Below are 24,157 nucleotides of genomic sequence, written 5' to 3' on the forward strand. Positions count from 1 at the left end.
GTTGAGCTGGAAAGGTTTTGCCAGCTGCATTTCTTCCACCAAATGAATAAAGCAATGCTCTGAAAAGTCAAATGAAATGATGATATCACAGTCTCAACTACCATTTCCTGTCCTAAGAGTCATACTGTTGTTCCTGGATGTTGTATCACTTTTAATATCACAAATGAGCTTGTGTTTTTTCTATCTTATTGTATCTGTAGACATTGGTTTATTACGTTGGACATTTTGTTATTGGTTCCAGTTTAGCTTTTTAGCCGTACAGCCTTTCTCGGATGAGAAAGAGTCCAGATAACGCCTGTGTCCAATGCAAGTTTCTCGTGACTCTAACTAAGTACAGGCATAAAACAAACTGTAACTAGAAAACTGAAAGTGACAGAAACATGCTGACAAAGACACGCCAACATTTAAATCTCCCACTGCACACATGTAAAGAATAAATACAAGTGCTGCAGTAAATCTGGAATGCACACCCCAGTGATTTCCCTTACACACACAAGTCACTGAGTGGTTGTTATTTTACCCGGCATGTGACATGAGGCTGAAACAGAGGTGTTCATTGTTTGGCTTACCTACAACCAACACACTTTCCACACCAACCAGACTGGGAAACCCACCGGGCCACTCAGGTTTCAGCCCAGACATGAAAAGAAATGTCCAGCACAGCAAGAAAATGTGTTAGGTCCTGATCAAAGCCGACCATCTGCTTCGGAAACTCCTATTTCTGTAGCATTTGCAACTTTGATACAGATGGAGATGTTTTAACTTCAGTGCCTGCAGCTTCATGAAAATGTGGTCTTTAGAAGGCACAGCTTTAGCTCCTAATTGTTGCATCTCATGTGCTTTTACACCACAAAGAGTTTACCCAGGATGCTCTGGAAGAAACAATCTCAGGATCGCAGGGCACCTTTCACTCTCTTCCCCCCTGCAGTTGGGGGCCACTCACACCAGACTGACAGAGATCACTTGCAGTGAAATGGTCCTTAACGCAGCACTTAGCGGCACATTTTAAGTGCTCAGGACCAAATTACTTGATTGGACAACTCATCTCTATTTGTATGGTAATCCACAGACGAGCACTGTAGGCACATGCAATGGAATCTGCTGGGGCCGTGTCTCGGCTTTGCCTGTACTGTCAGACATCCAGAGCTCTGTTGTGCTGGCACAGTACTGATATCATTTCTGATGCACTGTGATGCTCTCTCTGGAAATGGCCATAGAGGAGCCATGCCAAGACTGCAGTTAAAACACCTCCCATCTTCCTTTCTCTCCTTCTCTGCATCTACATCTTCTTACTCTCTCCCTCTTCTTTTTCTTCGCCTCCATCTGGGTATCTCCTTGTCGAAGTCACTAACTCAGTCACCACCCTAACCCCCCCTCCCCCGCCCCAAAGAAAAAAACCCACATCTTTTTTTCCCCCATCCATCAATAAATAGTTCCCCCGTTGCTCATAATTATGTAACCAATGGAGTTTCGGAGCAGTTGAAGCGAACAGTAAAACCAAATATGTGATTCCTCTGATGTGCCGCTGTCTGATCCTTTCCATCTCCACAAAAATGGATCAGTTGTTCAGTCATTGTGGCATTTCAGCTTGCACGCAGCACGATAGAAAAAGCATGAGGCAGACGTGGGACTATTACGAGAATCATCTCGTGTGCAGCCCACACACCTCTAGTCCCACTTGCTTTATTACAAGTCCTCCGGGTTTATATCTATCGATCCTTTAACATGCTGGAAGCACTTCGTAAAAAAAAGCAGGACACCACATCGGAAACCTGCTCCATGACACTTACAGGGTGTGCGCATCTGTGTTGGTGTGAGAGAGATTATCTCACTTTGTAACTACCTGCTAATTATGCTCCACAGTAAACATGAAATTTGTAACCGCAGCACTACAGGATATCATTAACTAAAAGGATTAGAGTGTGGCTCAGGCACGAGGGCATCCGTGGCTTGTCCCAATTGAAAATGGACTAATCTAAATGGGATACATCAATAAAACAGCGGAATAAAGTTGTGGGCACTTAAGAGCGTCAGGCCCTGTTTCTCCCTGCTCAAAGCAGGGAGGGGAGTCTCTGGCTGGCAGCCAGCCAATAAATTAGAAGATAAGAAATATTATTCCACTGGCACACCAGCGGCTTGCAGCTATTTAAAACAGGGAGGTTTATTGATAATTGAATTACTTGTAGGGGGAAAAAAAAGACAAGAATAGAAAGGTTGGAGGCAGAGGATCAATACAAATTTGTTGTAGTGCATAACACTGTGGCAGCAAGCAACACAGCCAGGAGCATGTGAAGTGCATATAGTGAATGATGCTGCTGTGTAAGGATGCAGGTTATTTTGGTTAACATTTTCCCACATTTGATAATATTTCCACATTTAACTAAAGAAAAAAAAAGAAAGATGATTAAGAAAATTCATGTGTATGTTATGTGTTTTATTTCAGGTGCTGTGCTGAAGTAAGATGGCCTCCGACAGAATGGCAACTCCTCTGAGCAGCTCCAGACAGAGCAGCTCACTCTCTTCATCTCCAATGAGGCAAGTGCTGGCAATAGTGTGACTACACAGAGAGAGAGGGAGAGCGAAAGAGGGCGGAGTCTGTTTACAGGACATTACTTTGTCTTCCTGGAGACTTACTCTAACCTTAATCATAACTACAACTGGCCTAATCCTAACCCTAACCTTAACCTCACTCTAACCTCATCCTAACCCATAATGTGACTGTGACTGTGTGAACAGATTTACGTGGAGCACACACACACACACACACACACACACACACACACACAGGTTTGCACGGCTATTCTTCGTAGAACACTTCCATTTATTTTGACTGACGTACAGACTGACGCTCATGACGTACATTCACTTCAGTAAAATGAGGTATTATCCCTCTCATTCCTTGTGGTTTGCAGCCCTGTGTATATGAGCGCGGCGGCGAGAAATAGCCCTCCGTTTTTGACTCGGTAATGCAGTGTAATGATGGAGGTGGTGTGAGAGACACTGACATCATGGCCGCTCTCACAGGAGCACAGATTGAGGTTTTACGACGGTAACGGGCTCTGGTTGTGTCACCGCTCGTTGTCCACGGTTGGTGAAGAGGTGTGTGGTGATGAAACACAAAGTTATTTGGCAACAGATTAGAAAGCTGTGTGGAAAAGCAGGTGGTTCTGAGTTGGAAGATACAGACAGACACGCAGTCACACACTCATATAAACACATTAACAAAATCCCTTGAGTGCAACAGCAGGACTGTCCTCACATTTTTTTTAGATTGAACAGAGCAGCCAGTACTGAAGTGTTTTTTTACACAGAGATATAATCTGGACAGATTACACACCTGTGTGGGGGAAGTACCTTGCAATTATAGCTGCTTAATGCTCATGGACTATAGTGTCATAGTCTTTGTTAAACGTTGAGATTTGATTCTCTATGGTTTCATCATACACACATTCATTTCATGGCTTTGGTTAATATAAAAAGAAGAGGGTGTGTTTGAGAACAGAGGGAGCAAAAACCTGCCAGCTGACCTAAACCAGACACTGGCTAATCCTGAACAGAACAACTGAATATGACATGCCAGAGGACAAGCCTTTATTGATTTCACCTCTTGTTTTTACCAAGAAGAAAAAGTCATCCTGAAGTATCGTTGCATTTTCAGACCTTCATGGTTCTACAAATCTACAAATAAACGGTGCTGCTAAATATCAGACACACATTTGTATACTTGTTTCCGACGTGCCAGGTGGGGAAAGCCTCGTCATCAGCTGCAGTGGCTGTGAATGTCTATGTCTTCTGACAGTTTTGTGCTTACAGTACTTACACAGTGTTGCAGAGCATGCAGAGTGAATGCCCTCAGGTATCAAATCAGTAGAGCTATCACGGCATAGATGGCCAAGCAAAGAAAGCAAACACACACACAAACACAGGTCGTCTGTGTGTGTGTGTGTGTGTGTGTTTGCTTTCTTTGTCTGTCTCTCATACACACACAGGCATACATGCACATGTCCATTAATCAGCTGATGAAAGGAGCCAAATGACTGAATTGTAGTAAAAATAAATTGCAAACATGGATAGAAAGCATACGTGCACTCAGCTGACAAACATCTCCACAACAGAACCAGCGCTTTGCCCGGATTGGCTTGTCTGGAAAATCTAGGCTTTGGGTTACAGTCAGAAAACAGCTGGGCAATCATAACTCTCACATGGTCCTCCAGCTTTGTGTGGCGTCATTCTTTGGTTTAAGTTTTTTTGCTGTTTAACCATTGATGGAAAAGTGATACAAGTGTGAACATGCTGATGCAGGGCAAAGAAAGTGAGAGTCAGCTGGAAATGCAGTTTAAGATAAAGAGAGTATGATGTCTTGCACATATCCCTGAGGTATCAGTATTTCAATGTCTGTTGTGCACGTAACCCGGCTTGTGCTATAACAGGAGTGCATATCAGACAAAAAGAGAACAAAAAGCATAGACAAGTTAGAGACAGAGAACCAGAGAGTGGTGTGTACTGTTTTAGGTGAATCTGGTCTTGGCTTCACATGAGAGGCTGCCTGAAACATCTGGAAATCAGATGTCTGCCCCTGCTGCCAGGATTAAACTGTGCCCGTCTGTTGCCGCAATATCCCCTTACATGCTACTGCAGGAAGAGCACGCACTCAATTTATGCACGGAAAATACAGGCTTGTGCTCCCCAAATATGAAGGCTGACTTTTAAACATTTAAAAGTACCATAAGCCATATTATTTCACTTATGAGACCTCTGAATGTAGAGAAACAGTATTATATTAGTTTTTAGAGGATCTATGACTCTGAGCTGAGTTCTGCGCAGCAATATTCTGGTTCGTGAGCAGAAGAAGAATGTACTAATATCCTATTTGGTCTTTTTGTATGTGTGACTGCATGTTTAATTCCTTTCGGGACAAGAGTGTCCTTGTTTCCTTCGTCAGTTAAAGCCAAAGCCACAATGGTCTGGTCTTCAAATCTCACAGCTCACTCTACCCACATTTCCATTGGCTCTGCCCAAGTGCACTGTGGTTTTGCTGTTGTATTTGAGAAATATTTCCATTTCTTCATTATGTTACATCAGTGTCAGACAGTAATAGTCGTGCGGGTAGAGTCAAACCACATACATTGTTGGCCTTTAATTCAGTTTATGGCGAGTAAACTAGTGCAGTGGATCTCTTTTATAACAAATACCACAGATATTGAGCTCTTGAAGTAACACAATTATAGCCAACATTAGAATACAGTGGTCCAGTAAGTATTATTTATGAAGACACAGCAGTAGCGGGATGAATGTGAGGACAGGGCACTTCTACACAGTTCTCGTGTAGTGCCATAATAATACGACCCAAATCCCTTTTTTTAATGGAATGAACCAAGCGAACAGACTAGAAATCTAGTTGTCAGTTTTCTGTGAAAACTATGTTCCTGTAGCCAACAGACCAAGAGACAAGTTTAAGTGAAAAGATTTTCTATATCCACTTTGCTCACATTCTATCACAGCCTCTTATGACCATCAATATAATTAGGCTACCTGGATTTATATAGATTTTATGGCTGTAGTATTGTCCAAAAATATTCAATAAGTGAGTGCTTCTGCCCCTTTCTCATCCGTTTTCCAAGATAAGTTTCACTTTTGATATCTGGCAGTTATTCAACCGTGTAGGAATAAGCTGACGTCATAAATGTGTGACGTGCTGGTGAATCTTGTCTGTGATTGGACGGTCGTTCCGTGGAAGTTCCGAGGGCTACCGTAATGACAAAGTATCAGGGCTCAAGGCTCTATTTCTCTGCTTTCTGGTATCCATCCGTCTGCTACTGCTTCATCCTCCACATGAGGGTCGTGTGGGGAGCTGTGCCAATCTCAGCTGACATAGTACACCCTGGACAGATCGCCAGTCCATAGTTTTTGAATTTTCTAGATATCCCAAACGGTCTAGGAGTGACGGTAATGAGAAGTACGCATGCCGAATCCTGTCACAGAAGGGTTAGATGTAAAACTTCCTGCTATTTGTTATGTTTTGGGTCATAAAATGCATAACTGTGCATAGAGAATAAATAAATTGTATTTAAACTTGAACCAGTCTTAGGCACACAGGGTTTCTACACTTTAATTTAAAGGGTTGACATCATGGTGGCATGAGAGAAACATTATGTTCTAATGTGTGAAGTTCTGTATTTAGTACCCGACTGACTTGTTATGAACAAGTAATAAGCAGCCACCCTTGAAGAACAAATGAGTTCCTGCTGTCCAATAACTGCTATACTTGAGTGACAACAGGTGCAGTAACGTGTGCTTGCTGCTCACTAACAACTACTTCCCCGCTTGCTGATGCAGTGTGCTGGGCAAAGATGTGACCGTCACTGTGGTTCACAGTCCACTTTTATTGTATTTGAATTGAATTACTTTCATGATGTGATTAGGGAACGATCCACAGACAGCGTACGCTAAGACATTTATGTTCACAGTGTGTTTGCCGCACACGCACAGTTGCTGTTTTTAGCATCAAACGGAGTGACTCACACCCTGTGATGACACATTTTGTAAGAGGTTCCCATGTGCAATAAAATCAAATGCTGCTTTTCTGCTTTCTTCCTCTTTGCACGGCGAGGGGTTTCCCTCAGCACGGTACTGCTGTCAGCAGATGATTCAACAGATGCGACAGAACAAAAGTTTTCGAAAACTTACTGGGATAGTATAGTATTTCATATGAGTGACAAATGATATCAAGTTCAGAGATCTGTTCTCAAACTTCACAATGGATCTTGTTTCTGAATCGGGATCCAGCTTTTCATAATGTCAAAGAGGTTGCACCACACAAACAAATTCACAGGTAATGGTTAATAGGCAAATCTGATAGTGAGAAGTTTTTATGGCCTATAATTTGTATTACTTCTGCCAAGGAGGTTATGTTTTTAGCCACATTTCTGTCTGTCTGCTTGCATCGTAACTCTATGTACACTATGGCCCTACATTTAGGTAGTGATCAGAATCTGGATTCAGTTCATTCATTTTATTGATTCAATAAACCCCAAAAAGATGGCTAGTTGAGCTATTTCTGCAGTAAATGCAGAAGGAGGGGGTGAAATAATCCAGTCTCACCTCAAATTGTAAAAAGCAGTTTGTAAATATAGTATTTACTCAACAAATAATAATAAATGCATTTACTTCCCCCTCCCTAATCCCACAGCAATTAACCTTGACTTAATTGACCTGAACTCTTCACACACACACACACACACACACACACGCACACACACACATAGCTCTGGCAGCCTCTCAGTGACTCATCCTGCAGAACAACTTGATGCACAAGTAAAGAAAAAAATGAATCATCTAAAAGCCCAAGTTATCATTTTCACCTGCTGTGCTTACAGGAAGTGTCAATGTGTTGCACTGTGACAGTAACTGAACACAAACATCCTCATTTCCTACACGCGTGTATGGGATTCAGCTGTTTCTGATGCTGATCACTTAAGTCAGACGTCTGCATGCAGCTCTTCCCATTAAAGGTTATGTAATTTCTGCAGACGTGTCTTGCTAAATTTAGATTACATTTATGTATGTATGTATGTAATTATTATGTTAACCCTATTAACATCAACCCTAACACTATTTAATTTGAATCATTGGAATTCTACTAAATCAAGCACATTTATTGAAGGATGATGATATTGTAGATTTTCCTTCCTGTCAAAAGCTATTTTTAGTACATCTATTAACACTTTGTTTTTCATTTAAAAAAAACTCTTAATCACAGATTTTGTAACTACTCCCTTTAAAGAAAATGAGTCGTGTCAATTCATGAATGAATAAATTGCTAAGTTTGAACTCCGAAACAATAAGAAAACATGCTTAAGTCTTGCTTTAGCACGTTTAAAAAACAAAACAAAAACAAGCATTATCTCCTGTTAACCATCTCCTGCCTATGTTGCTGCCACTGACCCTCGGTTCAGTGACGGCCACCGGCAGATAAGTAGAGCTGATGCTTCATGATTCATCTCCACAGGATCCCTGTCTGGGATAATAGAGCCGCTGTTGCCTGACCCTCTCTTGGCCCTGCATGTAAATATTTGTCATTCCCTGCAAACTGAAGTGCACCGCTTTCCCTCCTTTGGAAAACAAACCTATTATTATAATCTTTTTTTTTTTTTCCACTGGTGTTGAGGGGAGCATTTTGTGGCTTGTTTGGCGTGTAACTCAATATGGGTTCATCCTTATGTGATGCTGTTATATAACTGTGGAAAATGGTTTGAAATGACCACATTAGGAATGACGTGAAGAGAAGTTGGACATTCTGAACCCTAAGATTTAGTTGTTTGCTTATGAATGTACAGAATTGTGTGTGAGCAATACATGACAGATCCATTATCAAGAAAAATAATGTATAGGTTAATCAGGTGATATTTCTAAAAACTATACTTATTATTATACATTATTATTATTATTAGTAGTAGTAGTTGTAGTAGTAGTATTATCGGCTGTGGATTTAACTGGCAATCAAGCTTTGTAGCTAATCTCTCTCAGATTTAGTCACACTTTTTTATTGTTATTTTGCAAGGGGCATTAAGAGGAAATTCATTTCTTTAATCGCTCTGAGTTGAACTAAAACTCATATCTCATATATTTCCAGGTGTCATGGAGATCACTATGAATCATTTTCCTCCACTTACCCGAACAAGCGCTGCATTAATAATAACTGCGCTGCGTGGCACTGTGTGCAGTTACTCCACATTTGCTCCTAATTACATCTTCATCCTCTTTCTCAAGTGAAGGAGATTTATTTGGTGACAAGGTTTGAACTTGTCAGCTTGTGCATCCAGCAAATGCGTTTTTTTTTTACTACACTTTCTCAGCTGACAAATACAAAAATGGTACAGTTTATATTCATATGCTGATCCTAATTCTGATGAACAAAGGGTTCACTGCAAATACATGTTATGTCAACTATAGTGTTATATTCCTGGAGGCCCTCTTTCATAATTTTCCAATTTAGCTTCCTTTACTGTCCTCAATGAGAGTGGTTTATATGTCTTCACATGTCAGGTGGTTTAATCCCTCTGAGCTGATAATGAGAGCGCCTTTTCTGGCCTTAATAAAAGAAAATATTGATTTTCTTTAGAAAACGGCTCCTCTTGGTTTGGATTGACCCAGTACTGAGCTTTAACATGCTAATAGGTTGGTTGTTGCTGTTTGAACGATAAACAATAGTTTTGAGTACGTACACACAACCACATTGCTTCTATTAGACCATAAGAACCCATTTTCAATACCCATGCAATATCCCTGTGTCTCTGGTGAGCTGCCCTTTTCCATAAACCACAAATAGTAGAGAGCCAAAAGGGAAATTTGATATTTCACTGCAGACCTTTTACCATGTGTTGACTCGGAGCAGAGGGGGCTGCTGTAGCCATTGACCTGTCCACTTTCAGGGAGCTTTCAGTAATTGGTGCAGGACTTTGAATTGCCCTCATAACCCCAGCTTAAGGGCCTTAGAAGTGCCGTAGTGTTTAATGACGGTGGGGGCGGGGCGGGGTGTCGTGTTTGCTCGATGAGCCCATTGTTGAATCTGCGTTCACGCTGTGAGGAAATGATGTGTTAAACTTACAGCTGTGGAAAATGGCAATTATTGGCGGTTAATTGACCTTGAGTACACAGCACGGATTTTAGGAATGCCGTGGTGCTTTTGAGTTTATCACTATTCTTTCCAATGGGAATCAACACTAAACACGATGGCATTAATGAGCTTTTACTTTTATTTGTATGTTTAAAGGCTCATGTGACCATTTTGTGGGATTGTAGATGACAATGTTAACCCACACTGTGCATGATGTTTTTGTTTTATGAGGCCAATCTTGTGTTATAACCTAGAGCTGATGGGGAAAATGAAAGGCAGGGGAGCAATCCTGATTGTTTTTTACTGATTAATCATGTTATTAATTGTGCAGGTAGCAAATGTGATAAAGGTTTGTCATATAAAGTAAATGCATTAGTTGGTGCAGATGACTCCCCAGATCTCCACTGGACTCTGCATAGTAGACATACAACGTCTGTGTCATACAAAGAGGAGTTAGTACAAATGTAGTAGTTTGTACTTGTCCATTGTCAATAATAAGTGACTATTGAGAAACCAAGTCAATAATATGTGTTGATTTCCTTTTAGCCAATCAATTTAGAACAAGGAAAACTGAATTTTCGCTGTGAATTGAACAGTAATCAGTGAGTGAATCAACTCAAGCCATGTTTAGTTTCCATCCCATCTGACCTAATTTGACTTCTTTGGACTGTCGGTTGAAATTTGAGCAGTCGTGGAAATCCATGCACACATTGGTACACCCGCTCGCAGTAAACCGCAGCCATTCCTAATGTCAGTTTCTCCTGGCGTACATGCCAAACTGGGCACTGACGGAACAGCAATCCACCCGAAACCTAAGAAACTTTTTAACCCTAAAATAATCGCCTAAAAGTAATTTAGATGAGTCACTGACTTGTAATGTTGCCTCTTTCATTTTACTCTTCACCCTGAACCCATGTAGTGCTTAATGAGTGGGTAGGAACACTGATTGTCAGTGACTCAAACAGCGAGAATCCGACCCAGCAATTACAAGAGTATTGTTTTTAAACATGTCATTATGATGTTTAAACAGTTTGAACAGTGCTTACGTTGATCCCCTATAACCCCAATTGATGGTACAAAGGATTTGTGCTATTCTGTAACCACTGAATGAAGAGCATGGCAATCATCTGCTATTTGTAAGTGTGCCTGTCTCCCACAGCACCCGGATGCAAACCCTTCAGGTGGACTCTGTCCAGCGATGGATGGAGGATCTCCGGCATATGACAGAGGTGGAGTGTATGTGTGTCCTCCAGGCCAAACCCATTGGGGTGGAGGAGGACACCCAGCAAGGCGAGCTGATTGTAGGCACCGGGGTCGGCGCAGGTGACCATGTGGCCAGGAACAACCTGCAGATACTCCTCCGCCGAGCGCTGGTGGTCAGCACAGAGCTCGGCAAGATGTTCCAGCGGCTGGAGAAAGGACGCTGGCAAAGGGTCCACAGCACAGCCGTACGGGCTAATTGTCACGTTCGCTCGCTGGTGCACGAGTACAGTGCTGCACGGAGCACACCACCTGAGATGCAGAAGGTAACTGGTGATCTTAACATACCAGAAAGGATGCAAACACACAACTCTCCCACTCTTTCTGCCTTTTTGCACTGTTCATTTGTGTAGTGAGCCTCTGCTTCAAAACACAATACTCATGTGCATTCAGGCTGCTGAAAAAATGTGGTGGCACAAGATGTATATATATGTATAACACAAGGCCCTTGCCCTAAGATGCTGGTAAAAGGCCAAACTATTTTCATTTTAAACCGATTATACACTACAAACATACTTGAGTAGCATATATATTATTTTCAGCTGAAATTATAAATGAAAGGATATAGTAAAGACTTCATGATACATGAGTTAAAGAATAATATAGATCACTTTGTTTTATTTAACCACACTGTGAATTTATCAGGGTATTTAAAGGAGCAATAATGCTCGACCATTCATGCAGTTTCTTGTCTGTGTGTTTCTCCTGTGCAGTATGAGACATCTTTGCTGGAGAAGTGCATGGAGCTGACCAATATCACAGAGAGGTAAATGGCTAATACGCAAACCATAAGAAAAGCAGCACACGTGGATTGATGCATAGTGGCTAAATGCCGTGTTAATCACCTGCCTCGCCTACAGGTGCCTTCACACCGACGACGAATTGTTCCTTAAATCCATGAGGGAGGCCATCCATGAGATCCTCACTGATGTCAGCGATTCATTTAGCAACATGATCGACATGGCCTTAGCTAATGAGATCCGGGTAATATGGGGTTTGCTTTCATCATCATTGTATTGTTCTATTTGAAGGTTATAATGCGCCACAGTTATGCTCTGTTTTAGTGCCAGCGCTTGGTTTATTTTGGGGTCAAAATTGAAAATTCGATCTGTTTATTCAGCGAATCAATGAAGGTGCCGTTTCCCAGTTCATTCAACAATAAACGGTTGAGTCGCAATGTAAACACGAGTGCTGTGTGACCATTATGTGAGCAGTGCTAATGGAGGATTACGTCATCTTTGTATAATAAGGAATCAAGATAAAAGGAATGACAGAATGATTGTGTCATTATAATAAATCCACGACTGCATGAATACATTTCATGTCATGGAGTAATTTACTATAAATATATGTTCTCATTATTTAAAGGTCACACACGTCACATTAAATTGCACTGCATATCAGATAGCCAGCACTTTGCCAGCTAAGTATAAAAACAAGCACTGATGAGACTGTGAGACGCTTCACAAATAAACACAACTTGTTTTCTTTGAAGCATCTGTGATCATGTGCGCCCAGTTAAATGACCAATAAGCTTTGGAAAATTTGAGTCGTCCAAATTATGTTATAGATCATCTTACAACTGTAGTAGGCAGGAAAGTGAAAATAATTCACTAAGAGATCACACTTCTCTGTCCCGAGCTTTCACTCCTTGCCTGAAACTCTCTGCTGATAATGGAGTTTTTTTGTTGATTGTCCAACTTTCTCAGACTCTGTCCTGTATAAGTTTATTTGTAGCATAAGCAGTTGTTGCTGATGCTGGAAAAACAGTCTATAAAAGGGACCTGTAGCGTAAAACTGACAATAGTAGTGTCGCCTTAGTAGTTTTCACTCCATTTGTCTGTTAATGGTTATTTTGGAGAATTATGACCTGGATAAATGAGAATTAACACAGATCTCTTTGCAGGTCCTGATCAAACAGATTGAATCGTCGGACAGCATTCACATCATTGGCAGTGCCATTAGCAACCTGTTGTCCCTCACGCAGGATGGACCTCAGCTCTGCAGCATCATTGCCAAGGTACTGAAGTCTTTGATTTAGCTGAGTGGATTATTCTCTTCACTCTTAGATTGAGATTATGAACATCCATTGAAATGAGTGCGTCTGTGATGAGCGCTCCTCCACTGATGCTTTTAAATTAGTCACAGGTGAGAAGATTTTCTCATTCACTTTGGTACATTTATCAAACCGTTCCTAACATTTGCAAAGCTGACCGCAAGGTGCATTTCTCAAAACAGTACAAACACTGTCACATAATTGATGACATGCACGACTGTATCGCTTTCATTTTATCCGTTAACAGTACATATTTATGTTAATGAACATGTCAGTACTCATTACTATGTACAGGAGACTGAAAGAGCCACGGACAGGATCCATGTTTACATTTTACTGTAATTGTTGCTTTGTATTGTTGACTTGTATGTCAGTCAAAAATGAATATATCATGCACTGTGTCATGAAGCAAACAGAATGTATACGGTGTTATAGCACAGTGTTGTTGAATTAGATACCTGTTCTCTCTGCACCAGTGAGTGATTATGGAGCTGGTTGACCAGGCAACTGGTTCTCTTTCACTATAACTAAAGTCAAGATTCATCAGAGAGCAATTTGTCAATTCTCAACACATTTTTAAACAGTAATAAATTGGTAACACCTAACATTACAGTGCCTTAACAACATAGAAGTAGAAGAATTAGTTATTTTAGTGATAGTCTATATGACCTCTAGTAATGAAAACACACATGGGCCAGGTGTAGGAGCAGTGGCACCTCAGCCCTTGACCAATCATGAGATTTAGAACTAGCATACTTCCAGCCCAATTCCATTCCTCTTAGCCATGGGCTGGTAGTAGTGTGGCAATAATTTAGTAATATGGAGGTAATATTACACTACCATCTTATTTCTAATGGGATTCCCAGCTTGCCAAAACAATGGCAATGGTAATAAGGAGATAAAATGTGTGTGATAATGTACATTTTGATCAACATTAAACACTTGAATCATTCACACGAGTGAGCAAAAACACTGACAAACTGGAAATGTGGAGGTTAAATTTAAACTTGTGAAATGTACAAAAATGAGAAAAACCTGAACATTCTTCTTCTCACTGCAAGAGCCCTTGACTGAAGTGACATGCCTTTGTACCTCTGTGCGTTACTGAGAAAAACTGCAGTTATCTCTTTGTACATGCTTCTAAAAGCTGCTCTATTTCATTGTGCGATAAGACCGACCAGACAGTACGTCTCAGGTGGCCATTAGGTCACTGCTTGTGTCCAGAATAATCTTGATAAGACTCTTCCTGATGCTCACACGTGAAACAACACACACACACGCTGATTTTAGTCACCATGAGGACTATTATTTTATATATTTACTATTATTATGAGGACCCTCATAGACATAATGCATTCCCTAGCCTCTTACTCTAACCTTAACCATCACAACTAAATGCCTTACCCTAACCTTTATCCGAAAACCTAACCCTAAAACCAGGTCTTAACCCCCAAAAAGAAGTAAGGACCAGCCAAAAGGTCCTCACTCCATATGGTTTATACGCTTTTTGGTCCTCACAAAGCTGCAAATACAAGAACACACACTCACACACACATACTGGCCTGCGCACACACACACCTCTTTGCTTACAGATCATCAGATCAATTCTGTCAGCTCCCATTAGGAGTAAGCATTGATCACAAACGCAGGTCGCTCAGGCATCTCTTACTTTCGGTCTGCTCCAACATTCTTAACTCTCTCTGTTGCTTTGCTGATCAAACTGTCAGAGAACTGTCTGAGGGAAACCATCCTGCCAATGGCTGCTAATGAATACCCAATACAAAACAATCATCCACCTGCCGTCTGAATTAATTAGCTTCCACAAGTCTGTCAGTCACACACAACATTTACAGTACAGCGTATCATCTGGCTCATATCCGAGCTATTTGCTCATTATCGTTTTCTGCAGCCTGCACGCACTTGTTTTGAATAACAGCAATTAGCCTTTTAAATGGTTGGGTGGGGATCTGATACTTCGGTCTCCTCCATCTCTTTACCAGCGTGGCTGTTAGTGAATGGTGTGCTGCGTGTGGAGAGGAGAGGCAGGTATAGTTTAAATGTGTGGCCCTGAAGCAGACATGGTAAAGAGAGGTGGATCATTGTGTATTTATAGATTTTAAGGTTTTATTATGTTGATTTAGTTCCATGGGTTTAATGTCAATAAAAAAGTATCATGTATACTGTAGTGGTTGCTCTAAGACAGCAAGGGAGCAAGAGCTTCCTTCCTATATATACATATATGTGTATATATGTATGTATATATATATATATATATATATATATATATATACATACACATATGTGTATATATATGTAATTAATGATGATAAAACTAGTACTTCGTATATTGAAAGACAGAGTGTTTTGTTCTTTAATCCACCAAAGTCATTCAAGCCGAATTTCCTTTTCCTGATTGATAGACGCACATTTATTTCCCCCTGTCTTGCATGTTTTATGAGCGGGAGAGGAAACAAAAGCATAAACACATGAACAATATTATGAACTGACATAATACAGAAACATGTGACACCTCATAAATCATGTAAAATATTAAAGAGCAACTGTGTCATGACATACAAACCAGTGTGCTGCCTCATGCTGCTACAGTGATGGATACTGATCTAAATGTGTCCATGTTGACAGACTCATTGTGTGTGTCCTAGCTCTTGTCACGCGGAGAGCTTTAGATTGCAGGGTGTGGGAGAGCATGATGTGGCAGTAACTCAGGCCTGGCTACAGTCAACAGGTCGTCAAAATTACATGGGCAGAGAGGGAGGAGATATTTAGAATAGGACAAAGGAAAGGAGTATTTTGGGGGAGTCATTTATAGTTTGGCTTGGACTTGATTCTCCACCCACCTTTTGTTTAACACAGCAAAATATTTTTTTCCCTTAACCAGTTAGAAATAAACTGCCCGCAATCTCTCGCAACTTCGACTCCGAGTACAACAGACCAAAGCAAAGATGCAGAAAATGATGGGATGGAAAGAAATAAAATAAATGACACACTGCATGGGCCTGCACATGCAAGCACACAGATAGAGAGGCATTTTTAGATGAGCAGTCACCTTTTAAAGCATGATGTTATTGCAACAAGTACCAAAAGTCATTGGTGTGAGAGTGTGTGAACAAATGTGTTGAATGGGTTTTGTATAAACGATGAGTATGAAGTCAGTGGAAACAATGGAACTGCAAGTGGTTTGATTTTCACAAATCGTTGGGCTTGTTGTTGTTTTTTCCCAAGTGTCTGGTAGTAGTTTTTGTTTTTTCTCCTCTCACTGATTTTTGGAGTGGATTTTGAAACTTTGGTAATTATTATGATGTGCTGTAGTAGAAAGTCCCCTGCAGGGAGCCCCTGAGCAAGGTACCTAATCCTCATTGCTTATTGTTAATTAGACACTCTAAATTGACCCCAGTGTACTCCTTGTGCCAGTCCCAAGCCTGGATAATGGGATAATTCCTGATAATACCCATCAAAAATATACACCGTGTATAAGTATCGAGATCCAAATAGTTTATGCTGCTGCAGCTAAATTGAGAATGAGTGTGCTAGTATCTCTGTAAGCCTGCTTATGCTTTTGTGCTAAATACTAACATAATGCTCAGATGTTGGCTCTAGATGAGAAGTCAACCGATCCGAAAAATTATTACAATTCATCCAAAGAGGGACAAGAATGTTGACCGTATTTTATGGCAATCCCTTAAACAGCTGTTGTCGGTAATTCACTCACAACCACAAATGTGAACCTTATGGTGAAGGTAGAGAAAAGGTCAGAGGATCTGGGTAAAGACTCTGTGCACCATCTGGAGCGGAGTTCATGGCCGTCCATCCCACAGTCGTTAAAATGTTTTAGTTTGGACCAAAGTGTTGTACACACCAACATGGTGTTAGCACGGCAAAGACATCACCTGGTCAAAAGATGTTTTCCGTTTTATTCAAGTTCTGCCACAGACATTTTTCAGTAAATCATTGAATCATTATCATTTTGAAGCAAAGAGCTAAGGCTTCAAAAGAACATCAGACCACTGTGAGATTCTTTCACGGATTCTTTTAAAAAGCTAAAGCAACGTTACACAACAGGTTCAACATCCTCTTCATCACAGACGCCCAAGCATAGATTAAATAAGCCAGTGAGCCACTCTGGAGCTTTGAAAGGTTTACTGAAAAGTGTCTGTCGGTGTTGGCAGTTCCTCCAGAGATGGCGGACCAATATTATGTAGCAGAGAACAGAGAAGAGCGGTCAGGCTAGAGAGCAGAATGATTAGCCACTCCAAACCTCAGCAGCGTGGCCTTAACAGCGCATGAGACATACCAGCCTCGTATAATGGCCTTATTAGGATAATGGCGGTAGTTATCGGCCACGTCTTCCTCCTGGTAATTCTGTCTATCTGCACAGTGAATAGAATTCAATACCTGCAAATGTTTTTTTGTTTTTTTTTGTCAGTGCGGTGCTTTAGTGTAGACATGGAGCCAATACAGGAGCTATTTTTGTATGTTTACAAGCATAATCCAACAGAAAATGCTCTGCTATTATGGCTTTTTTTTGTTCCCTGCAATGTTTTCCATTCATGAAATGTGTACATACATATATTTTGGCTGTTGTTGGGAGACGTGACAAAATGCTTGAGCCATTTGATTGGCTCTGGGTTTGGCAGGCATAGTGAGCAAAGCTGGCCAAATTCATTGGCCATTTCAGGTCTCGTCGGGTTTCTACAAGCAGCGTCCTGCTATTAGCTGAGGTCTATGGGACCTGATGACGGTCACTGTTCTGTCTAACAAGGACAGGTTTGATCTGTCATTTTGACCAGTCCCATGTGCGTCAGGACAAGACCTAAAGATGATGATAGATTATATGTATGAAAGTCTAAATAGTCCCGAACAATCCACCTGTATACGCTGCCCTAAGTAATACTGCTGAAGACCAAAAGAGAACTAACTGTACCAAAGTACTCTCTAATCTCTTTATCTCTCAGTCCTCCTCATTATATTATATTACAATGAATATGATGGAACAGTCTGGAACATACCTGCTTTGAAAGCCAGGTTGTATCAAGCTGAGGTACCAGACATAAAATGCTGTTTAACAGTCATGGTGTGACTGTTAAACAGCAGGACATGATTAACACTCACTTATCTTATTAGCTACTTGTTAACTACTTGTTCAATTGAGTCAAACTGGGAGTTAACTCAGATTTTCTTAGTTCTCATAGTGATGTATGGCATACCTTTATTGTATTAGGGATTGAAACACAATTATGCATTGTATACTTTCAAGAGGCTCAAAGATAAAGTAAACATGTTTTCCCTCGACAGGAAGGAGCTGTGGTGGCCCTGTTCAAGATCTGCAGGCAGGACCGCTTTAAAGACCTCTACGCACATGCTCTCAGAACAGTGGCCTCCATCTGCTGCGTGGAGGAGGGAATCAACCAGCTGGACAAGGTCGGTCTCAAAGTAACTACAGCACAAGATACTGAAAACATAGTAATTGTACATCACTGAGCAACTTTTGGCCTTCAAGGCAAATCTCACTCACCCTCTCAGCCAATCTCATCTGACATAGAACAGGACTTGGGGTACACCGTGGACAGATTACCAGTCCATCACAGGGCCGACTCACAGAGATGATCAACCATTCGCTCTCAATTTTAGTGTCCAATTAAACCTCTGCATGCTTTTGGACCCTGGTATGAAACTGGTGTACCTGGAGAAAGCCCACGCACACACGGGGAGAACATGCAAACTCCACACTGGGTCAAACTGGGATTTGAACCAGCGTCAAGGCAAACCTCGCTCTGTTAATTATGCCTAGATATAACCAATCAATGAAAAGGGGGGAGGAATATACAGTATGAGCACTAATCCAAACATTCTTGCAATATTAAAAAGGGTATTTGGATGTGTATGATACAAGAGAGATAGAGGGACATTATTCAACATTAATCAAAAGTAAGTAAATACAGCACTTCCAGTAAAATCCCTTGGCTACTGCCAGCACAGACAGATTATATATACACTAATCAGCTGAACGTTGTAACTCAGACAGGCAGTTGTTCCTCTTTCCAGCAGCACAGTATATTCTGTCTGTAGCACACGCTCAGTTCCACTCTCCCCGTCCATGTTATGGCTGTAGTTTGTTTTCACTGGCCAATGTGCAACAATGACATCAGGAGCTGGAGGCCTGGCTCAGTAATAAAGTGTCATTGTGAACTCAGGATCAACAGCTGAATTAAAGTTTGAGCAGAAGAAAACACAAAACTTTTTTTTTACTGGGAAAATGTAATGAATACACTGCTTTTATTTTAAAGTGTGTTAATATAATTATTTTATACATGGCATTATCGCTACATATAGACCTCACTTTTCTTCCATTGTTTAACCTTTACTGAGGACAACACATGTCCAAGGTGATCTCACCAGCTAGAATTTAGTAAGTAAAGTTTATTTATATAGCACTTTTCGCAGATAAAAATCCCAATGTGCTTTACAATCATAAATAAAATACTACAGCAAGGAAAAACAAGAGAGCACATACTACGCACATTTGTCATACACAAATTATAATCATCAACCCTAAGTAAAAACCTGTCTAAAAAGATAAGTTTTCCACTCCATACAGCACGGGGGCAGTTTAACTTAGCAACTTATATCTCTTAATGAATAATTGATGTAGCTCGTTCATTTGTTTCGGAGGCAAACGCTGACTCATACAGGTTTATTACTTTACTTATTCTTTTTTTTTTTTTAAAAAGCAATACATTTTGACTGCATTGCCAGAGAGAGCACTGAGGAAACAGATGAGCTGTGAGCTGCAGTGAGGTTCTACCATGCTGCGAAGACATTGAAACATGGGAACGTTTGACCTCTGAGCTGAGAGGTCAAATCATTTGATATGTGTTTAAAAGAGAAAGAGAGAGAGAGAGAGATAAAACTTTTCTTTTGTTTATTCCCTTTTGTGGATTCAACTAAAATAAACAACATACGCACCTGTGTCAAGTGAGCCTTTACAGGAAGACAAATATAACCTGATTCCGGCGAATAATGATGCCACAGTGGTGTCTGTGCTCACATGTATGGAGCAGCTGGGACGGCATGAATCATCTGAGTGTGAAAACTTTTTAACGGGAACCAAAGTCCGCCCCAGATTAGCATCTTCATCTCACAGGGGAGAAGCTGTCAGGCAAGTGTGCGCTACCAAGCGCTTGCCGGCGACCGCTCAAGCTTGAGAAACACAACTGTCTCTGTTGAAGGGTGATTGAGAGAAGGGGCCGGTACGCACCAACACTGCTCACCGGTGAATATGCAGTATGCTTCTTAGTTTCACTCCCAACAGAAACATGATGCGATCAGAGCTCGGTGAATGGGAAACATGTTGATAATGACAAACACACAAAGTAAAATAACATCCACATTAAAGGTCCGGTATGTAAGATATACATTTCTTTTTTATTTTTTATAATACAATCCCCTGAGTGTATGAATTCTATTTTTATTAATTTTTTTATTACCACAAAATGAGCCATTTTTATTTACAGCAGGAGTGGGTCTTTTCCACAGAGGCCACCATGTTGGACGACCATGTACTTTAAAGATCCAGCGTGTCAAATGTAGTTATTTTCATTTCATTTGGCAGATATTCAAAATGAAATAATTAGACTTAATTTAGTGCAATCGTGACATCACAATGATCCTTTTATATTTAAATCAGGAGTGGTGTCAGCTCTACATTATGGACCACCATGGTTTTATAATACAATACAACACGTTTTGAGTTTTAATGATAAATGAAGGCTACCATAGGTTCTCATACATGCCTGGAAGGGAAGGGTGAAGAGAGAGAGATTCAGCCGCACCAGATGTTGCTAAATCCTACACACCGTCATTGATAAGTGTTAAATGGACAGATTGCAAGTTGACCACATTCATGTGCTCGGCTTTAGTTCACATATCTACATCATCATGGTACACAATCGCCCGAAAGCTCAACAAACACTCAGATAACATACAAACTTACACACATAAATACCTCCATACCCCCAATAGAAGTAATATCAAATCTGATAAGGACGTTACTAAAGGTGTCTGTATTTTAGTCAGGTCTGGTTGCCAAACCTTCAATTTCATTCCATTTCCATTTCCTGTCAATGCAAAAATATATTTTATTTTGCTAGTTAATTATACACCAGTTGCAAATTTGTGGTGCTAATCAAATAAGCTTTTGTCATAATGTTAAGCTGACAATTCTTTCAATGTAAGACTGAGCCCTAAAACACCTACTTGATACATCAGGTTTACACTTTTTCTGTTTTCCTGTGGAGTAAAATAGATTCCATGGTCTACATTGTTGATTCAGTTGACATAATGTCATACAGACTACATGTGTGGAAAGTAAAATCTATATGATTCATGATGATGCTGGCAATGTCCTGGCAGTGTTACCCTGCTACTCTGCAGGACTACTTACTGACATTTACTGTGGGAGTGGGAAGCGTTATATTCATGTCCACAATTGACAAATCCTCTTAAACAAAAGCATTCAATTAATTCACCTCATCACAGTCAAAGATAGTTGAAAGCAACAGTGACACTTTAGCTATGACTGTTGACAGTTATTCATGAATGGCATTCGCTAGCGTTGGAGAGCAGTTTATTTTTGGGAGGTTCATCGTCATTGGGTGGCTCGGGCTCACGGCTGCAGACGTCCGCAAGACAAAAATAGTGATTCGCCCTGCGAGGATTAGTGCACCGATGCCCGTAAGCACAAAAGACTGACAGGTGTGAGGGCTGAGAGCCGACTGTCTACGTCACCCTGGATGTTTCTCTCGAAACTTGGTTTATTTCCTTTTTTTCTTACCTAATTGACATCAGTGAGAGGAGGCTGTGATAAAAGGCAAAGGACTGCTTTACGTGTCCATCACCACCCTGGGTATCATCGTCCTGCAGGTTTTAACAATGAATTTAAAATGGAAGTGAGTAGTGATTATCAACACTTGCACAGACAGGAGTTGTATTCAGGTGAAGTAACAATCGTCATCACCAGCAACTGCTGTAAAGATTGTACAAACTGAGCAACACTGCCCCCAAGTGGATACAAACCCATTCTACAACTTTTTAAAGCCTCTCCACAGTGAAAGCAGATCATAAAGTAGCTCATATCGCACAATAAAATTAATGACTCAATAAAGTGATAAAAGAAGAAGAAGTCAGCTCACTAGATATTTTAGAAAGAAGACTTAAAAGCTATCTTTTTATATTTGCATTTAACCTCTTGACTCTAGCCTTTTCCCATTTCATTCCACCCTGTGTGGTGTTGTACTGTTTTATTTATCTCTTTTCCCTTAAAATTTTATTTTCCTTTTATTGTGAAGCAGTATGAGCTGCAATTCTTGTTTTATTATTGTTATGAAGTGAAAATGATTTCATTTTGTACCTTGATGTGAAAGTGTTGAATTTATAGATGATCATATAATGTTCGATCATACCACCAGCAATTGTATCCTTGCATTCCTAAAAAAAAAAAAGATTCTGTAAAAGGCAATAGAAAATGTTAAATTTGATTTCACAACTGTGCAGATATGCGAGTAAAGATGTGTTTTATCTCAATAATATAATGTTAAAACATACACTTCTGCATTTCTAACAAGCATTATTTTTGTAAGATGGAGCTTCATTGCAGCACAGAACCTAAAGGAAAAACGCCTATTAAAGTATTCTCCAACATAATTGATCTGGTCACTCAAGTGACTCATTTTGAGATGTGTTCACTTGAAAATGCTCTTATATAAAATGATCCAGTCTCATTTTGGTTGATTTCCAATCATCCTTCCAGCCAGAAGTTTCCATTGGCTTGGTGGTGGGGCGAGCTCAGGGATTTAAGTGTTCTGACTAAAAATCAATAATACATTGTTGTGACCATGAAGTAGCTATTAGTCGTGACTGGAGTGTACAGGATCCTCTTATTGGTGCATTGTGTGTCACACTCACACAACAGACTTTATGTTGTTTGTGCTCATTAGTAATGTTACCTTTAGTCATTTGAAGAAATAGAGTCATCAATTCCACGTAACTCACACACAAACTCTTTGATCATTTATTGTTCAGTGAACAACAAGGTTCACATAATGTAACAGTTGGCTATTCATACACTATCAACAGAGTAAGACATGATGAGTTATTCTACTTACACTGTGTGTCGCCTAATGTGCAGGTGGATGGGATCCTGTGTCTGGCAGACATCTTGACTGATGAAAGCAGTGTGGAAGCAGCCAGGGCCGAGGCGGCGGCAGTTGTGGCCCAGATCACCTCGCCTCACCACACGTCCACTCAGCACCTCGCCAGCTTCCTGGAGAGCATGCATGACATTGTCACTTCGCTCATCAGTATGTAGATTTGACACTCATACCGACCCTGACCTTTGACCTGCAGATAGTGAAACAAACTCTAGAAAAAAAAATTGATTTAATTTTTATTTTTTATTCATTTAATATTGTGCTTAGTATGTTCATTGAATCTTGGATGCAAGTTTATTAGGTACACCTTACTAACCCTAGGACATCCCTAATATAAACTATGTCTTTATGAAAGTAACAAAATTGTCTGGATTCATTTTAGACCTGGTGTTCCAACATTATAGTCATTCTAGAATCTATATTTTATGTTACTGTTGAATATTGTGGTGTTATTTTCAAGCCAACAAAATAATAACAAAGTAAAAATAAAATAACAGTAATTAGGAGAATATACACAGTATACAGACAATAAATTACTGTTACACAAAAAGGCAGTGAAGTCACAGTCACCCCAGGGTCTGAGCACACAGTGTGTGAAAAGGACCACGAATATTGTGTTCATAAAAGAGTTCACTTCTGAGACTGAGCCTGTTTTTCATTGCATTACATTTGACTTGATGTTGACTTGTATTGAACCACTTTCCTAAGCAAGTGTTGCCTTCTTCCCTCAGAGTTGTGCGAGAGCGCCTCCTGTGGTGAAGTATTCCTCCTCGCATCTGCAGCCTTGGCCAACATCACCTTCTTTGACAGCATGGCCTGTGAGATTCTCCTTCAGCTCAATGCCATCCACATCCTGCTGCAGGCCTGCAAAGATCGCCAGAGAGTGGACACGCCGTACTCCAAAGACCAGGTACACATGTGCAGCTCTGTCACTCTCAGTTTGTCATTGTTTGTGGTGGGGATGGTCAGTGGGAATGACCTTGACTTAGGGCTTGATTC

The 24,157-nt window shown here is 40.5% G+C and overlaps 1 protein-coding gene across 3 annotated transcripts in view; it reads left to right on the forward strand.

The window, feature by feature from the left end:
• LOC131470564 (protein inscuteable homolog) overlaps positions 1–24,157 on the forward strand; it is a 44,937-nt gene that overhangs the window by 16,605 nt on the left and 4,175 nt on the right. For all 3 annotated transcript variants that reach the window (XM_058646467.1, XM_058646468.1, XM_058646469.1), the window contains exons 2-9: positions 2,444–2,535; positions 10,776–11,142; positions 11,590–11,642; positions 11,737–11,860; positions 12,783–12,896; positions 18,246–18,371; positions 23,137–23,308; positions 23,890–24,068. In XM_058646467.1, coding sequence (XP_058502450.1) covers positions 2,462–2,535; positions 10,776–11,142; positions 11,590–11,642; positions 11,737–11,860; positions 12,783–12,896; positions 18,246–18,371; positions 23,137–23,308; positions 23,890–24,068 — 1,209 coding nt within the window. In that variant the 5' untranslated portion in view covers positions 2,444–2,461. The remainder of the gene's footprint in view (positions 1–2,443; positions 2,536–10,775; positions 11,143–11,589; positions 11,643–11,736; positions 11,861–12,782; positions 12,897–18,245; positions 18,372–23,136; positions 23,309–23,889; positions 24,069–24,157) is intronic.

This window comes from Solea solea, chromosome 12 (genome assembly GCF_958295425.1).
Source record: "Solea solea chromosome 12, fSolSol10.1, whole genome shotgun sequence".
Taxonomy (NCBI): domain Eukaryota; kingdom Metazoa; phylum Chordata; class Actinopteri; order Pleuronectiformes; family Soleidae; genus Solea; species Solea solea.